Below are 20,165 nucleotides of genomic sequence, written 5' to 3' on the forward strand. Positions count from 1 at the left end.
ATGGCAACAGGTGAGAAGGTTTCCTCAAAGTCAATTCCTTGCCTTTGACGGTAACCCTTCACAACCAACCTAGCTTTATAGGTCTGAATGTTGCCATCAGCATCAGTCTTCCTCTTGAAGACCCACTTACACCCAATAGGAACTATTCCTTCAGGTGGTGGAACCAAGGTCCATACCTTGTTCTGATGCATCGAATCTATTTCGGATTCCATAGTTGTCTGCCATTCTCAGGAGTCAGCATCCTTGACCGCCTCAGTGTAGGAAGTAGGCTCGTCATCCTCAACGGTTTGCTGATTCTCAATCACAAATCCGTACCAATCAGGTGGACGAGTAATCCTAGCGCTCCTACGGGGCTGGGTGTCTACTGCCTCTAATTGAGGCATCGCCTGATCAACAGACTCGGGCTCCGCTGTCTGATCCTGTAGGTCTCGAACTTCTTCAAGTTCTACCTTACTCCCACTATCTCCTTGAGAGATCAAATCCTGCTCAAGGAAAGTAGCATTATTGGACACAATTACCTTGTTGTCCTCAGGGTAGTAAAAGTAGTATCCCTTAGTTTCTTTGGGATAGCCTACAAAGAAGCACAATGCGCTCCTAGCTCATAATTTCTCAGGTGCTAGGGTCTTGACATAAGTTGGACAGCCCCATACCTTGAGGTAACTCAAGTTGGGCTTCCTGCCCCTCCATATCTCATATGGGGTAGTCGGAACAGACTTAGACGGAACCCTATTAAGAAGATATACTGTTGTATCAAGAGCGAATCCCCAAAACAATTTTGGGACCTTCGTACTACTCATCATAGACCGTACCATGTCTAACAAGGTTCAGTTCCTCCTTTCAGACACACCATTTTGATGCGGTGTGTAAGGAGCCGTCAACTGTGAGAGAATCTCATTCTCTCTTAGATAATTCTGAAACTCTTGACTCATATATTCACCACCCCGATCTGATCGTAGTGTCTAAATCATCTTGCCAAGTTGTTTCTCTACTTCATTCCTAAACTCTTTGAACTTTTCAAAGGCCTCGGATTTGTGCCTCATAAGGTACACATATCCGTATCTGGACTTATCATCAGTAAAGGTAATGAAATAAAAAAATCCTCCTCTAGCCTGCGTAGACATAGGTCCACATACATCAGAATGAATGAGTTCCAATAACTCATTGGCTCTATGACTCGCCAATTTATCAATCTTGGTCTTCATCATCTTACCAGCTAAACAAGATTCACAAGGTCCGTAGGATTCAAAATCCATGGAATCTAGATAACCATCCTGATGGAGTCTAGACAATCTCGTCTCATTGATGTGTCCTAATCTACAATGCCAGAGATAGGATGTACTATCTAATCTAGGTTTCTTAGTTTGTATACTAAGAACGTCACTATTCGTATCTAAATCCAAAACGTATAAACCATTAACCCGTGATGCGCAAGCATAAACAAAATCATTCATAATGACAGAAAACTTGCCATCCTTTATTATAAAGTTAAAACCATACTGTTCTAAACGGGAAATAGAAATAATGTTTCGGAAAATAGACGAAACATAGAAACAATTAAACAAGCGTAAGACAAAGCCCGTAGGCAAAATAAGGTCTACATCTGCTACAGCTAAGGCAGCAACTCTTGCTCCATTACCGACCCGGAGATTCACCTCGTCCTTCTCCAACCTCCTCGGGTTTTTAAGCACCTGCAACATATTGCAAATATGAGAACCACATCTGGTATCTAATACCCATGAAGTTGAATCAACACTTGAAAAATTAATTTCTATAGTGAACATACCTGAGGTAGTAGCATCACCATGCTTCTTCCCTTTGATGCTCTCAAGGTACAACGGGCAGTTCCTCTTCCAATGTCCTGGTTTCTGACAGTGGAAGCATACATCATCAGCCTTATCCTTTGACTTTTCCTTCTTCCCCTTGCCCTTCTTCTTCTTCGCTTGACCCTTGGGTTTGAGCTTGTCTGTCCTCACAGACTTGTTCTTACCCTTGGCCTTGCCAATCAGAAGAACCTGGGTCCTGTTCTTCTTAACAGCACCCTCAGCAGTGGTGAGTAGACTCAACAACTCAGCTAGTGTTGATTCTACCTTATTCATATAATAATTAACCACAAAGCCATTAAAGGAAGGTGGCAACGACTGTAAGACCAAGTCTATACTCAGCTCATGGTCCATGATAAAACCAAGAGAAGCAAGCTTCTCTATCAGCCCTATCATCTTGAGGACATGCGGTCCCACCGCAGTACCCTCAACCATCTTACAGCCAAACAGCTCCTTGGAGGTTTCAAAGCGTTCAACCCTTCCCTGCTTATCATACAACTCTTTCAGATGTAGGATAATAGAGGGAGCATCCATATGCTCATGTTGACGCTGAGCTCCGCAGACATTGAAAGCAAGCAGTACGCAGACTGCCTGTTCATTGTCCGCCAAATGCTGCCTGTGGGCTTCTAAGTCAAACTCAGCAAACCCAGGTTGCCCTTCCGTAGGGGCAATAGGAAGTGGAGCGTCTAGGACATAGCCAATCTTTTCAGAATGCAAAACTATTTTGACGTTCCGTTACCAGTCCGTGAAGTTTGGTCCAGTTAATTTATTAGCGTCCAGAATTGAGCGTAAGTTAATGTTACTTGCCATGACTCAAAGCTGAAAATAAAGATAGACAAAATAAGTATTTCATGATTAACACCTAATACGGAGACTTTTAAAACGTATAAGGTCCTCCCACTATTTTATCTAAAATCAATGACCCTCCGTTATTGATTTAGGGTTACCCTTACTTTAAGGACATCCTAGTGGGCTAAGAAAACGACTAGATTTATTAATTTCCGGCTGAGCCTGCAAAATTAATTTATCTGGTGGGTTAATCTAATTAACAACATCTCTGTGTCTTTTCTTAGGTCATCAGGTTGACAACTCCTTGTCACTCACATCTCTATGTGATAACCTGGCACTATTGCCCTAAATATATAGACCCGGCTGAGCCTGCAGTATATATATTTATTTTAACACAAACCATCATCCTAAGTGTCATACACTTCAAATGACTCATTTTCCCAACGAAATGATAGGTCTTAGCTGAGCTAGAGAGCACTATCACGTAGAAGGGATTCAGGGGTCACCGATGATGGGAGGCAATCTCATGTTAAATAATTTTATAAATGAGGGTTCATTTATCGGTCTCCTTCTTTTAATTATCTTGCATGCAAATTAAACAAGAAATTCTAACTATCACATAGTTAATTTTAGCGGCTTGTCTAATCATGCATACTAGTCGTTAAGTGATCGCGTTTAATGATAAATAAACATACTAGACGCGATTTCAAAATTCAAAATTTTAAATTTCAAATATGTGGATGATCATGGTGCCTCCGTTTTCTCATCCAAGCTATCTTCATGCTCCGGATTATCAAAACGTCAATTCCTCCTTAATTTTCCAGCAATGGTCGAATGCTCATCTTGTCCTTCCTTGATTTTCTATGCGAAACTTAAACTAAAATGCATAAAAATAAATCGGGATAAATACAATCCCATTTATCCAAAAAAATAAATTGGGAGAAAACATTCCCATTTAAACCAGAAAATAAAAGAAAAAGAAAAACAGAATTAATAAAACATGCATTTGAAGCACCATGACCATCCAATCATCCTTGTACCTACAAAAATGGTTAGAAACCACACAAGGCATCTTTGCAATTCTAAATCAATCGAATCATCTCCAAAACAATAATTATCAACAATTGATAAAACATGATCAAGTTTCAAAATTTTAAAACGAAAAAGTTTCTTCCTTTATAGCCATATAGGCCGCGGCCATGAGGTTGAAGAATCATCCTCATGGTTTCGATTTTCCTATTCCAAATAGGATGGATCGAAACCCCTTATCCCCAAGACGATCTTGGACATCAATAATGTCTCCACACGGTGATGTTATATCAAAAAGTTAGAACCTTAAACCTTTAAAACGAAATTTTCGATGTGTAAAAAGTTTTAAAATTTGGAAACTTTACATGAAAATGATGAAGATTTCAAAAACTCCTTTTTGAAAATTCGAAAGAAAAAGGACCCCACGCGTTTGCGGCAACGAGCAAGGCTCTTATACCACCTGAAAGTTCGAAACTTTAGCACCATCATTGTCGCACAATGATGTGCCTACATAAGGGAAAAATAAAAAAAAATTCTGAAAGCGGAATGCATAGACAATCTATGCCCTCATGTGATTTATAAAGAAAACGCTCATTGAAACACGAGAGGATTTAGAATTACCTTATTCCGATCTCTTGTAGGCTTCAAAAGGATGATGCCCTCTAATGATAGTCCACACAGCTATCTCCAATGTCGCAGTAGAGAACTCTTCTCCTTTGCCCTTAATTGCTTGCTAGGCGAATGAAGGCTAGAGGGTTTACAAGTGTTTGATTAATTTTCTCAAGACTGTGATTGTTGTCTTGAGATTAGGTGTGGGGCGAAAAATGGAGAAGAATAGGTGATGATCTGTTTTCAAAAAACACATAGGAGCTTCTCATGTAGAGAGGGGCGAATTTTTCAGTCTCTAGTAGACTTTGAAAAGATGCTTGCTTTCTTATATCTTCACAAGTGATCTTTAAAGATTCTTAATTTAAAAAATCAGAATATTAAATTTAAAAACAAATCTTCAAAGATATTGAAAGATTGAGTAGTTTGAGAGAATATCTCTTCCACCAATTTTTGCTAAAAATTCGAAATCAACATCTCTCCAGAGGCTCCAAAATTTCAAAAAATTCCAAGAGCTGAAAATATGAAATTCAAGTGTTGAAATTTTGAATTAGATTCTAGAAGAACCATCTTCAAAATTTCGAAATTCATCACCATGATCTTCTCCATTTTGTAGCTCCAACAGTATTGTTTCAATTCTAAATTCAAACAAAGTTGTTCAGAAAATCTATATACAATCTCCATTAGATATCAATCAACAACCCAATCTCATGAGTTCAAATTTCAAATTCAAATTTTCAACTTTTCAAACTTTAAATTCAAATTTTAAACTTCATTGTTATCCTAGTTCGTAATTCAAATTTTGAATTCAAATTTGAAATTCAAAATTTCAAAATTCAAATTTCAAAATTTAAATTTCGAATTTCGTAATTTCAATTTAAATTCAAATTTAAAAATTCAAAATTCAAAATTCAAATTCAAATTTCGAATTTTGTCCAAAACTTATTTTGGTCAAATCAACTTTTGACTTTCTAGGATCCATGGCCCAAAGACCCTGCTGGGCCTAACTAAACATTTGATCCCATTAGCAAGAAACAATTTTGCTCTAAAGGGTCAAATGTGGCACATGTTTTTTATTGGGCTTGGAATTCAATTCCAACCCAATTCAACTCATAGTCTTGATAAAACCCAATAACTTATTATTGGCCTAAACCTGCTTGCAACAAGGAATAACCTTTGTGTGTGACCCATTAGGCCCAATTAGTCATTGACATAAATGAACTTGGACCAATTAAACTCTTTTAACAGGCTCAATTCATTTAATGACCACATAAGACATTAGCAATGCTCTGCGGCCCCAGAACTAACTGAGTTGACCAAGTGATCTACCTTTCTAATTTGGATACCGTGTCGGAATCATCCCTCATATCGTCATTCACATTTAGTCGAGAGCAAGGAAATAATATCATCTCTCTTGTTGACTAAATATAGCTTTTCATAGAACTAGGAATCTTTCTCTATTGACTCTAAGATTGATCATGACTCCTCATGATCACTTACTATGCATAGATTCCCGAGTCAATTAGAAGTCATCCAAGTTCCACCGGTCTTGTGAACAATTAATCCCTTATAGGGGACTATGAGTCCTCTCGGCATGTCCATCTAGACTCATGTATTCAAGTTATACCCAAGAGTACACTATTCTCCCCATGTTTCAGGCGGATAGAGTTGTACAGTCAAAGTATAACCCTAGGACATAGTGTTCGATGACATCCTTAAGTCTAGGACGATCCGCACTACCAAACGATGAGAGACTAAACAAATCCAATGATACTTAGTGAAATCCTTGTAGAGTCTCTCTGCGGGTCAGTTCAGTGTTATCTGTTCCTGAACTGATCCACCTACGACATCAGCTAAGGTATCACCATACCTGCATACTATGAGGTCCCTACCTTGTATCTCCATACAAGTAGAAGATGTCGTACTAGTCTTATTGAGATCACCAATGCCCTCTCTTGGTGATTCAAGACTAGGAACATACTTTAGGCAATAGACATGTGGTGTCCTCGAGTCCTCATGATCATGATCCCTATCATAGATCCTCACATAAACACCTGTTCTATTCCTGGGGCTTTTATCTTTAATCGCATATTAACCTAATATTAAGGCGAGACAAAATATGAAAAGATAAAATGTGCTCATATATTAAATAAATCATGAAATATAAGTAGTAAAAGGTGTCCATCTGATGTAACAGATTGTCTCTAGGACACCTATATACTAACAGTATGATGTTAAACAATAGTTTTTATATTTTCGCAATAGTTTTAAGTTACGATCACAATTTGTAAAAATGTTGAATACATATATTTTAAAAGTGCAAGAGTTATTGCAAACGATGTTAAAAAGAAAAAAAGTTTATCTATATATTTAAATAAATTATTATGATTGTAACTGCGCTTAATATTATAATTGATAATAACATGACCGAATGTATGTAGGGTGTTACAACATAACCAATTTCTGTTACCCAAAAAGTAAAAAAAAAAATGGCTAAACTATACATTACCCCCTTATACTAAGGTCATGTTTCAAGAAACCACCTCCTACTTTTAATTGTTGCAATTAACCTCCTTTTACTATGTAATTTTAACAATTAAGCATTTATGTTAAATCTTTTACAAACACCGTTAAGCATCACATGCTTCTTCTCCATTTCTCCATCTATTTACTCTTTATGTTGAAATGCTGATTGACAGACCAATAGCCCTCAAAGAAGATTATCGTGTTCCATTCACCCTTAATTGACATTTCATTTTTTATATACATAACTGGCAGTTCTTTAATTTTTGAGAAACTGATTTTTCAATCAAAATTTGTTCTCATCCCTATTTCAAAGTTTCTACATGGTGGGGTTCTGATTTTGGTGAATTCTGAAAAGGAAACCATATTTGATTCCCTAAGGCTTTTTCTGTTTTGGATAAGTTGTATTTTCTCATGAAGAATAATAAAACAATTAAAAGTGATGGCAGAGGAGGGAGAGAGTAGAAATGGTATGGGATCTGGGTAATGGATAATACAGGTGAACTGAAAATGAATTAATTGGTGAATTCCGATTTTCATTTGGTGCTTTGTTTCATTTCATTTCAAATGTTACTATTATTTTTTTCGCTAATTTTGTGGCTGCAATTGTACTCATGTAGATGCATACCATACAAATATAAAACTGGGGAGAAAAATTCCTAGATGTTTCGGATGAATTGGAAGTTCCGATTATTAGTTCTCAGAAAAGCAAAGGTATGCTATTTTCAAAGGTACACCCACAGATATTAGTCAATAATCAACATCCAAATCACACATGATCTCCATTTATTTTATTCCATTTTCTAATTTATAATTTTCTAATTGACCAAACATCAGGGAGGCTACATGAATTAGACGAATCCAAAAAGGAGTCAGATTGTTATCAAAAAAAAAAAAAAAAAAAAAAAGGAGTCAAATTTGCGAGAGACCATAGAAGAAGCAAGGGAGGCATATGTTTTTCAAATTAAAATGGGTTGCTGTCGGTCAGCGTTTCAACATGAGGATTAAATAGATGGAGAAATGGAGAAGAAGCATTTTATGCTTAACGATGTTTGTAAAAGATTTAACAAAAATGCTTAATTGTCAAAATTACACAATAAAAGGAGATTAATTGTAACAATTGAAAGTATAAGGTGATTTCGTGAAACATGATCTTAGTACAAGAGGGTAATGTACAATTTAGCCAAAAAAAATTATTATACCTCCCTACCTACGTGATGGGTATAATCATAGCGATTCCCCATAGAAAATGATGCCCTCATTATAAATATTAATGTTCTAAATACTAGATAAAGATCTTCTCCTTAAATCTTATATAAATTCTGACTATCAAAGTGTATTAAGGTAAACTCTCTTCTTGTTCCATTAAAGATTAGTAAAAGAATAACATCAAATCATCATCAAAGGAGCTTTGATAGTAACCTCATTGTCAGTTCACAGAATCACGGCCTGATGGGATGGAATGGTTTGAATCTCCTCATAATTAAATTCATTCAACTCAAAACTTGTTGTTTTCCCGTCAAAGTTTACAAGCCACACTTATTCTTCTAATTTATCGAATAATTGAGGCTCGCCTTATGGCCCTTTCGTTTACCCATGACAAAGGTATGACTTGGATTCAAATTCATGAATATCGCAAGTTCTGTCCACAGGGTTATGAAAGGAATACTAGAATAGCAATTAGTTGAAGGGTTTAATATTTTGTATTTTACTGAAGAAACTTTTTCTTTACCACATTCACATAAAATTAAATAAATTTTATTAAGTTTTTTTTCTTTTCTCTTTGTACTGGAACCCACTTACTATGTAAGTGTGACAAAGAAAAATTTCTGCTATAAAAGCAGAAATATTTTTCCCTTAATTTCATTAATGTGTTTTTGGTTGTCATGGAACAAAAACATAATCGGTTTGAGAAGTTCTATATTGCAACAATGATAGGCAACTCTGAAACACGGACTCATGAAATTTTGTGAATTGTGCATGCCGGACACGAGTCCGACACGGACACACTTTGATACGCGTTCGACACACGGTCAATATTTTGGGACACGTGATCAACTCTCCGACACGTTTTTCCATCACACAGTCAATTTTTTTCGACACGTGGTCAACGCTCGGACATATTTTTTTTTTAGTCTTAATTTTATTTTATTAACTAAAAATTAAAAAAATTATTTATAAATCAATTTTTTTCTATTATGAAATTTGACATGAAAAATTAACAAAGGTACGAAAAATTATTTTTGTTTATATTTTTGTTATGATATTCAATTTTTCGTTTATATTTTTGTTATGAAATTTGAATATTTGATTGGTTATATGACTTATTATGGAATGTTATATCTATTAAATATAAATTATATTATATATATTAAAAATATTATTTAATATCAAAACGTGTTCCAACATATCGAAATATGCCATTTTTTAGAATTAACGTGTCGGCGTGTCGTGTCGTATCATATCCCGTGTCAATGTTCGTGCATCGCAAAACCATTTATTTTATTTTCATTTATGTTAATTAATATATAGTGCAGAAAGGACAAAGCCTTTTAATTAATTAATTTGTTTATTTACTTTGCATTGTGAAGATATAATACTGTGCATCCTTATCAGTTAAAAAAACAACAATAATACTTACACATAATTTTTATTTTTATGTTACTTTTTTATATAATAAAATAAACAAACATACACTTACCGAAAATAAATAAATAAATAAATAATCAAACATACATTCCACTACATTTTTTCTCTACAATTTATTTTCCAAAATAAAAAGTGTAAAACAAATACAAAGGGATGCAAATTTCCTTGTGTATTAAGAAGATGCTCCGACTTTTAGCACTTGATCATATTGATAGAATAAGTTATTGGGTAAATCTTATCTATTCTTATAGGGTTTGTTTTTTTTACAGTCAATGTAGATAATTATTTGCAGTGAATTTAAAATGACGTCGTTTTGATATGGAAATCAAAGTATTTTTATAATTATAATTTATTTCAGGGTTATAATAGTCTTTTTCATTATCATTTTTTAATTTTCCAAGCCAAAGCGACATCATTTAGAAGCGAATGTAGATCACTTCACTGTAGAAACGTTAAAGCCATTCTTATATATTAAAAATGAGATTTCACTCTGCACTCTTACTTAAAAAATGACAGATATCATTATTAATTTCTTTTAAATTTTAAATTTTAAATTTAAATTCTTTTGAATTAATTATACGATCTTCTATGTAATTTTAAATATATTTTTTTAGTTTTTATATTTTACTGAATTATTTAATATTTCTTTTAATTTATGTTTCTTCATGCCAAAATCTGACTTGTTCAAGAGAAGGCAACTCTAGTGTCTCAAACAGTAAACCTGTGATCATAAGAAACAACTACATGTGTATGTAGGCCCATTAATTTGGTACACGAGTCCTTACATGGTTTCTGTTTCGCCTTTTCTTAAGAAACAACTAAACTTCTCAATATATATATATATATATATATGGGCTTATCATTTTTCAAGCTGTTTGAGATAACGTTATCTCTAGCCATTAAATCATAACCGTACAAAGATAGATCAATCAATGGTAATAAAGGAAGAGAGAGAAAAAGAAAATCATAATCATTCAAATGTGAATCAATTAATATAAGGAAATAAATAAACAAAACGACATAGTTTTGGAATTGCCAGAGATAAACTTGTCTCAAGCTACCGGAGAAATGTTTTTCCCTATATATATAGGGAAAAACATTTCACAAGCAGCTTGAGACAAGTTTATCTCTGGTTACCCAAAACTACGTCGTTTTATTTATTTATTTCCTTATATTAATTGATTCACCTTTGAATGGTTATGATTCCCTTTTTTTCTTTCTTCCTTTATCACCATTGATCCATATTTGTACAGTTATGATTTAGTAGCCGGAGATAAGATTATCTCAAACAACTTGAGAAATGATTATCTCGTATATATATATATATATATGTGTGTGTGTGTGTGTGTGTGTGTGTGTATATATATACACACAAACACACATACATAAGAAGGACTATATTTACAAACTTTTTGTTTAGAAACTCTTACAAATTACATTATGTGCTCTCGGAAGTACACTAGGTTACACAATGTACTTTCAGGAGTACACGGTGTAATTTGTAAACGAATCTTTCTCCATATATATATAAATACATATAGACACACACAAACACACATACATAAGAAGGATTATATTTACAAACTTTTTGTTTAGAAACTCTTACAAATTATATTATGTGCTCTCGGAAGTACACTAGGTTACACAATGTACTTTCAGGAGTACACAGTGTAATTTGTAAAAATTTGTAAACGAATCTTTCTCCATATATATATATATATATATATATGTATGGAATATGATCATTTGACATTAAATCCTAAATGATGATTTCGGCCAATTGACGATTATAATTTATTGAGAATTAATAATTAATTAATAAGTTTGACTCAATAAATTATAACCATGAAATTGACAGAAATTAACTATTAGAATTTGGTGTTAAAGGATATTGCCCATATATATATATATATATATATAATATATATATATATATATATATATAGGGTTCGTCGCTTCTCCTTTCGTTGCTGATGAGAAAAGTTGCAGCAAATTATTAAAACTAGGATATGGGGTCGTATCCTGACCTAAAAAAAAAACACATCAGGATTCGGACGCGTATCCTGATAAAAATAAGTGTTGCTGCACTTTTTCCCATCTGCAGTGACAGAAGAAGTATATAACCCATATATATATATATATATATATATATATATATATATATATATATATATATATATAATTCACTCATTTCAGCATGATTAGATTCAATTATGGATTTATGCTAAAAAATATCCAAATACAATCCAATGGCTCTTCACATTTGTTGTCAGTTTTTGTCTCCTTAAGTATAGTTGCTTCATCATTACCTTAAAATTTGCACAACTGTCAAGCTAGCAGAGAAATTTTCAAACTTCTCACTTTCTTAAATCACTTGAATCAAATTATTTTTTCTTTTTTCATTTGCTTAACTTCACATCCAGAACACAAATAAAAAAAATAAAATGAAAAGCATCTTTCAAGGCATGTCATATGAAGTTATCAGAATCATATATACACATTGATTCATCTATAACACACATTTCTAATTCCAAAATCAGTTGAAGAACTTTACTGAGATGGGGTGGTAGATTCACCTCTGCAGTGTAAGTGTTTCTTCTAAACAAGATTAAAAAAAAAAAAAAAAGTTTGTACTATGTCTTTTTCTGAATTTGATCATAAAAACTTGAACAATGTCTTGCCCAACCACATATTTATTTCCTATTTCCATTCCATTATCATTCAAGCAGAGGAGAATGAAGACAGAGGATGAGTGGTTGATGATAGTTTGGACTCTTGCTCTTATCTGCTTTCCTTTTATCTTTCAGTTTTGATCTTCAAATACCCTTTTGCAGCATTCTTAACTCATCTTTTCTGCAAAAAATGAAGTTATGTTAGTACCACAAAAATGTAAATAATGCTATCAATGGAATAACATATTAATTGTTATGCATGTTGAACTTGTACACATACCAATGGATCTTTTGCAATGGAGTACTGCTTCATAAATTGAGCTCTCGGAATCACAGGACTTGCGCCAGTCATCTGCAGAATAAGCTACACTAATTCGTGGGGATGTTTCAGAATAGTATCCTCTATTCTTTACTGACTTAGTTCTTCTAAAAACAGTTTCAGGATCTGAACCTGATTTGTGACCCCTCAATCTTCTACACAAGGGCCTTAAGAAATTCAGATACTTCTGAAATATTCTCCTTGATAATGTTCTGCACCTTTTTAAGGAAGGGCATCTAGAAGGCCCATTAGGAAAAACACTTTTTGGTACATGTGATGAAGAAGGTAGGTTTGGGTTAGCAGCATCTGAGGCCTCATATGCATCCATCTTCAATGATTCAACAAAAAGAGGCATAAGGTAACCATTGGAAAAGAGCTCATCTGCATCAACAAGACTAAGAGGTGACTGTGAAATTGGGAAGTCAAATTTGAAATCTTGAGAATTCTTGAAGAATCTTTTAGAGGGTGGCAGTCTTGGGTCCATCTCAATGAAAGAAGCTTCATCATAAGCATCAAGAGAGGTGCTGAGGGAGCTATCTAGGCTTTCTAGTGATGGCTTCAGGTTAACTAACCAACTATAAGAGAAGCTTTCAATAGAAAGAGGATGAGAAGTTTCCATGGCTTCAAGGAATTCTGGTAGTGATGACAATTTTGATGGTATAAGGGAATGGGATACAAGGTGGGCTAAAGCTAGCAAAGCCTCTTCTCTTATGCAGCATATTGTTTAACTTGTATATATATATATATATATACAAGTATGTATGTATATATACCTTAATATACCATCTCTCTCTAACAATTGGGTATATGGCTCTCTGGCCAGAGACAATGAAATTTAATAATTGGAATTGAGAAAAGAAGAAAAGAAACAAATGTGAGCTCCCACCAGACCCATAATGTCTTGTTGCATAAGTAGCTAACCTCACCCTTTCTTTTTAATCATTAGCTGCTTTAAATTTTTTACAAAGGAGTTGGTTTGTTTCTAGAACTTGGTCTAATTTATCATATCATATTCTATTTAATAAAAAGCAGAAAGAGGTTCATGCATATAATTAAGATGTGGTACATTTAAGAATTCAGAAGAATTAAGCAGAACCAGTTTTGTGCTTTAGAATGTTGCCTTTAAGCTTTTGTTCAGTAAATCAAAAGTAAGCAAAAGGAATCTTAGTAATTACACATGTTGAATAGGGAAAAGAATAATTGGTTAACGTCATCCAAATTTGTTCTGACATATGCCATTTTTTCTGAAAACAATACGGGCTATATTGTTGGTTTTGCTTAACTTGGTTTGTTTAATTGTTGTCTTCTTGTGTTGTGTTTATTAATAGTTGGATATGACCAATTTGGAAGAGTGATTTCATCACTTTGATGATCACATCCCAACTGCTGCAACATAAGGTTGAACATAAATGATAAAATATCCAATTGTACCATATTTATGACTTGCATGTAACCTAAATGACATTGATATGCATATTTTATTGGACCATTATTATATGTATGTGATACTCTGGACACCATTATTGTTTCATGGAAGAGAAAAGCGGTGGTCCATAGGTATGTAGAGTCATGCTATTTATTTAACAATAAGCCAAATTAGGTTTGTATAGTCACAAAGAGAGTAAATTGAAAAAAATAAAAAATTATAACAAATGGATTCATAGTAAATATAGTTTAGTCATCCCAGGAAACTCAATTTGGTCATCAAAATAAAGTTGACATCAATTTAATTTATGAGTTATAAAATGTGATATTAATTTAACTTTTCAATTAAATTTCCATTAACAATATTCTCATTATCTATACACAAAAAGATTATTTTGATATTAATTACTTTTTTTTTTGGTACAACGATATTACTTTCTTTAGAGGGACTATATTGATGTCAACTTTCTTTGTAAGAGAAAATTGATGTCACATATATATTTGACAAATTAAAACTAGTGTTTATTCAAAAAGTTTTTCAAACTTAAGAATAAAAAGTCGTTCAACCAATTGATGACATTTAAAGAACAATTAATAAGTAACTTCATATTGATTTTATTAACTAATTTGAGTGCTTACTTATTCCTAAATTAAAAAAAAAAAAAAAAAAAACATACGATTACCAAAAAAAAAAAAACATACAACTCTGAATTAGAAACCAATTGCAAAACGCTATACTAATTACAACATAAGAACAAATGTATAAAGGACAATGGACATGTTCTCCTCTTAAAGGCAGGCACCAATGGATAAATTACATGATCCCATTACCACAAGAGTACTTGACACACGCAGCTGTATTGTTGTCCTTGAAACAGTTCAACAAAGATATGAAAAAAAGCAAATCCAGGAATACAAGGCAAAAGCATTACGGCAAAAGCAAGTTTTCCGAACTCAAATCCGTGATTTTTTGGTCAAAAGAAGTAACTATAAGGCTCACCCTAAATAGAAATATGAAATATGAGGGGAAAATATCATGAGATTTTCATGGGAAGGAAATTTCAGGCTTTTTCATCCACAAGAAGCCTTGTGAGGTGAGCATACAAATCTTCTATAGTTTGAAATGTAAATGAAACTCTGTCCTTTTCATCCTGAAATGAACTAATTAGTTTTGAAAAGCAATTTACTGAAATTTTTAAAACAGCAGACAAGGGTCCCTAGGGATGTCCGATAAAGAAGTAGACATGAACAAAGTTTTTAGGGACAAAAGCCACTAAGCCAGGATTATAGAATGACTTGAAACCAATTGGTCCCCTCTCTTATGTCCCCATTAAAGACAATACGTATTGGCTGCTAAATCCAACACTCATTAATGCAGTCTAATTCTGAAAAGAACCTTATACCATTCATGCAAGTACGAAGGAACATAAGTACGACAGAAAATTTACCTGCAAGAATATAATTAGAGATAAACTTCAAAATGGATAATCAAAAGCTCACCTAGAACACTTTGTCAATAAGTCTCTCACTCTGGGGCCAGGAAGTAATGATGTCAGAGTGCAATGGAATTAAGGAAATCCATATATTATAGGATTTTGTGCTGCTTAAATGAAGCCACAAGTTTTTAGTTTCTCAAATATCCTTAACTGTTCAGAACATGCCACAACTAAAAGAATTTTATCTTGAAATTCTATCAAATTAAGATAGGTCTTCAACTTCAATCTTCCAATCTATCAAGCTTTGGTGAAAATTTGATAAAAATTTTCATGTTAGACTATACAAAGTTCAATTTGTATGTGCTATTTTCACATTGTACTATCCGTACTAACATTCTTGGTCAAGGCACAACGGCCTAACTCACTTGGAGTGAGATGGTACAGGAAAATTTCTTTCTTCAGTACTCTTATTATAGTCAATGAAGACTCAGTGTATTACCTATACAAATGTTAGAAAAAATAACCTACTTAACTTTATTTATTCTGTTCATTCCTTTATGGTTAATGACACATGAAACCACTTATTTCTATTGAGAAAGGAGTATGTATAATGTAATACAGGAACACTGAAGATTTACTTAAATGATACAGACGATCCTAGAAAAAAAAAACAGTTGAGTATTATTTCATGAGATTTAGAAATACAAAAACATTCCACACACTATGCAATAAAACTGATGGCAAGAGGTATTCCTGAGCAGTGCAAAGACATCACCCATCACCATGCCTTAAAATGCAAGAGGTAGGGCCCTCTGCATGTTAAAATGTGCCACAATTGATTGCTCTATGCTTGACAGGGTTACAGGAGTAGTAGGAAGAACCAGCAAAAAATTTAGGTTTACTTGTGACAGATGATTGGTAAGGGAGAACATGAGGCAGCCTAAACCAACATCAAAATGCCACTTCCCATCAAAGTGACACATAAGGGAGGCATGGTCACACTGTAACTATAAACCAACATAGGATAGCTTACATAAAATTGTTGAGCAAATAAAGATGGTTCAACTTCCAAGAGTTTCGAATGAATATTCAGATATATTTGAAGCACATTTAATTTAAGAGGTTATATTAGGTGATAATGATAGATGCTTATTAATATGCATTGGAGACTCATGTCGACTTAGACTATATGTCAATATTTCTCTGACTTTTGAGCTTCTTTCCTCTTTCATCTCAATTGGGAGTGTGTCCATACTGATATACAGTGTTGGCTACAAAGGCACTAGCCTACCACATATAAATTACATTGAACCCGTATGTTAATTTGCACAGCTCAACATCTTAAAACCCTTTCAGCAACCACAACCATTTAACTCTCTAATTGAACTTGATAAACAATCATCTACTTAAAAACTCAAGTTGGTAATTGATGGATCTTCAATATTTTTATATTATACCTATCTAACACACTCCCTTACCCAAGAATCCTATGAACTTGAAATGAGGATATTGCACAGGCATATTTTCTTTTTCTACCTTCTATTAACTTAATTCCATTGAAAAGTGGGGGATATGAGATCGAACTCGTGACTTGTAGTCATGAAAGTTCTGATACCACTGTAAAAATTATTTCACCTAAAAACTCATACCGATAAGTAATTGATCTTCGTTATTCTTACATTATATCTCTGTAACATAACTAATTATTCTCTTCACGCTAATGGCTTAGGAAAAATTAAATCCCACAAATATAAACTGTTTCCCGACATCTTTTTCTTTAGAGCAGCCAAAGTCATCATATCAAGCAGGCTGCATAATTTCTGCATATTTAAATCCAGTTGTAAATTGATGTGAATTAAAACAATCAACCTTATGTACCAAAAAAAAAAAACAATCAACCTTACTATCAAACCGAGTGAAACTCAATTATTCTGGCATATGCAAACGCTGCAGTGACACCTGGTGGATGACGCACAAGAACAACTTGTCGAATCTGAGGTTTCAATCCCGAAATAAAGAGGCTCTTGCGCATCAGAGGAGTCAGTGTAGGTATCATCCTAGCAAGTAATTCGAAGGCGGATTGGAAATCAGTGACAGACCCTGATGCTGCAATTTAGCTAATGCACCTGGAGGATCTTCAAAATCAGAAGGTCCAAAACGTTGGTGAAGTGCTTGCACAAAGGATGGCCAATCGGGGAGATGCCCAGTGGCAAATAGGGATTCAAACCAACATGAGGCAGGCATATCAAGGTTAAAGGAAATCAGATCTAGACGATCTTGTTCTAGTACCTGGTGGTAGCAAAAGTAACGCTCCACAACGAACAACCAATGCCCAGGGTGGCCAGACCCAAATCTGGGAAAATCAATGCGCATAGAACGAATCGGATTAGGAGGACGAGCATTGTTGGCTCCTGGAGTAGCACCGCCTGATTGAGGGTTTGGCAGTAGTGTGGCTACTTGAGCTTGCATAGTTTGTAGAAGCGCATGAACATCTTGGATCTGGACATTAACATTGGTGAATCGTTGATCTAGGGTTCTTTCTGTAACATCCCCATCTCGAGCCGGTTCAATTAACATACATATGATAAAACAGAAAACAGCGGAAGACTTAACTTACGAAAATACGAGTTAACTTTTTCTTTTTTCTACTTTAATTCTTACTCGGGGTAAACGAAAATCGGGCAGAGTTTCCTCTATAAATCGGACAACTGGGGATTTTCCAATCCCACTCAGAAGCATTTCCTGATAAATAGTTTATACAACATAGTAATCCAGAAGTACCAGTCATGCAAATACAATCAGATACCCATCCATGGGCGCATGCAAAATATGGCTCCGTGCCACTATCCTAATCAACATGCAATCCAATACGAAATCATAAACTGAATAATACATCATCATATAACGTGCCTGAATACCCAAATGTACATGCATCCGAGTGACAGACATGTACAAAACATATACATGCCATATACAAAATAAAGGATCAATATCGTGATCCATCAAATGCGGAAATACTAAAAGACATCAAACACTCCAAAAGGTAGTAGCCTACAGCCACTCAAAATCCGATCTGTCAATTGCCTCAGCCACGTGTCGTGTCCCTGCCTAGCGAGGACTCACCGGGAATCTGGGCACCTGAAAATATGTCCCCAACGAGGGGTGAGATTACAAATCTCAATAAGCTCCAGGTTTATAGAGAATTCTCCATACCCCCGGCTCACTCCTGCATGAAAGTCAGATACAGAGTATACAAATACAACATATAACAGATATCATAACAGAACAGAGCATATATCCATATCATATCAGAGATGTGCGCCGTCATTCCCAAGGGAGGACCCCAAGCGGAAATCAACGCACGTGTTCCCGAGGGAGGACCCCAAAGCGGAACCAGACATATCAGAGGCGTACACCATCAGTCCCGAGGGAGGACCCCAAAGCGGACATCCGGGTACTATACAATCAATGGCCAGAGATTGTTACAGAAGTCATATTACAGAAGTCATATCAGAGCAAAACATATCATGTTATCAAATAACTCTATATGAATGTATCTATACAAAGCATCTAAATCACAGTCATACAGTCCAACCATAGTTCACTAACCATGGTGGAGCACTCAAGCAGAAAAAGACTCCTTAAACATAGAGCTTACCTCTTGAAGCTTTACCAATACGCTTACTTGTGGAACAAGTTACTTTTATCGCTTCAAGAGATTTTCGATCCTTCTCAATCCCTAGGCACACCTAGAGAATAATTTACAATGCATCAATAAAATGATGCAATACCATGATTATTTCATAAGCATACATTTTATCGCTTATTTTCCTTTCTTTATATTTTTGCCAATTCTATGCCAATACACAAGTCTAGACCTCTATACACCCGTTGGCGTTCTTTAATTTAATCAAGCATTTACTTAAGAATTTTTCACATAAATCATGCTATTTTTCTTTAAAAGTCGCGGGCATACCCTTAGGGACTCAAGGTATTTTTCAACCATTTGTCAAAGCATTTCACTTCTTAGCTCATCCATTGGTATATTAAAATGCAACACATTTTATTAGAATAAAATGTAACCAATATATATATACCCCTAAACATCCTATAGTTCGAAACATAGAGCAAGTATTTGTAGGATTTTTTTCTAACTTTGGCATTTCCACCAATTCATCCATTTACACTACATTCCAACATATTTTACCTTTTCAAACATACAATAAAAATTTGCATGATGAACCCTATATAACCCATGAAGGCCGAAACCTAGGGGGAAATTACAATAGGGCTTTTCAATTATTTTATCACATGTGGATACTTACTCAACACTATAGCTTCCTAAATAACAATAATCCATCATAATTTTCACATTCTATACTACTTTATTTCCTACCCAACCATGCTCATGACTTTCAAAACATTATTCACAATAATAAAGCCATAGGGTTAGAGTTTTGTTACCTCCAATGAACTACCCAAAGCCTAGAAGGCCTTCACCAAGCAAAGCTCCACTAAAAATGTCATTTCTCCTCCTTGATGAATAGTAGCTCGAAAATGGGGGAAGGAAAAACTCCTCACACACTCAACTACAGCTCAAATTGATTGGTGGAATGGATTCATTGAGTGGTTTCTAATCAATTTCATGTGGTGGGTCTTTGAATTTGGAGAATGGATTCATTAAGAAATCAAAGAAAGGAAATTTGGAACCCTAGCCCCTTCTCCTCCAAGTGCAGCTCGGCCATGCAAGAGAGAGAAGAAGAAAATCTGAAATGAATAGTGTTTCATTTAAGTGACAAGGCTATATAGGCACTTGTGGACCCTTTCATCGGATGTTTTTCTATCGCGTATTTTAACTTAAATTGACCCGGAACTAACTTAAAGCTACGAACATATT

General features: G+C 34.5%; 1 protein-coding gene across 1 annotated transcript; it reads right to left on the bottom strand.

Annotated features, from left to right (window-relative positions):
• Positions 1-11,984: 11,984 nt before the first annotated feature.
• LOC133293738 (probable membrane-associated kinase regulator 6) lies at positions 11,985-13,085 on the bottom strand. Its single transcript, XM_061492338.1, has 2 exons — positions 12,369-13,085; positions 11,985-12,269 (listed from the first exon to the last, which is right to left on the bottom strand). Exons 1-2 carry the CDS (start codon positions 13,024-13,026, stop codon positions 12,256-12,258), a joined length of 672 nt encoding a protein of 223 aa, XP_061348322.1. The 5' UTR covers positions 13,027-13,085; the 3' UTR covers positions 11,985-12,255.
• Positions 13,086-20,165: the final 7,080 nt, after the last annotated feature.

The sequence above is a fragment of the Gastrolobium bilobum genome, unplaced genomic scaffold, assembly GCF_033153095.1.
Source record: "Gastrolobium bilobum isolate Gb01-03AN ecotype WA unplaced genomic scaffold, APGP_CSIRO_Gbil_v1 utg9915, whole genome shotgun sequence".
Lineage (NCBI taxonomy): Eukaryota > Viridiplantae > Streptophyta > Magnoliopsida > Fabales > Fabaceae > Gastrolobium > Gastrolobium bilobum.

Coding starts and splice junctions, on each gene's coding strand:
- LOC133293738 (XM_061492338.1), bottom strand. CDS start 13,026: ATGGAAACTTCTCATCCTCTTTCTATTGAAAGCTTCTCTTATAGTTGG.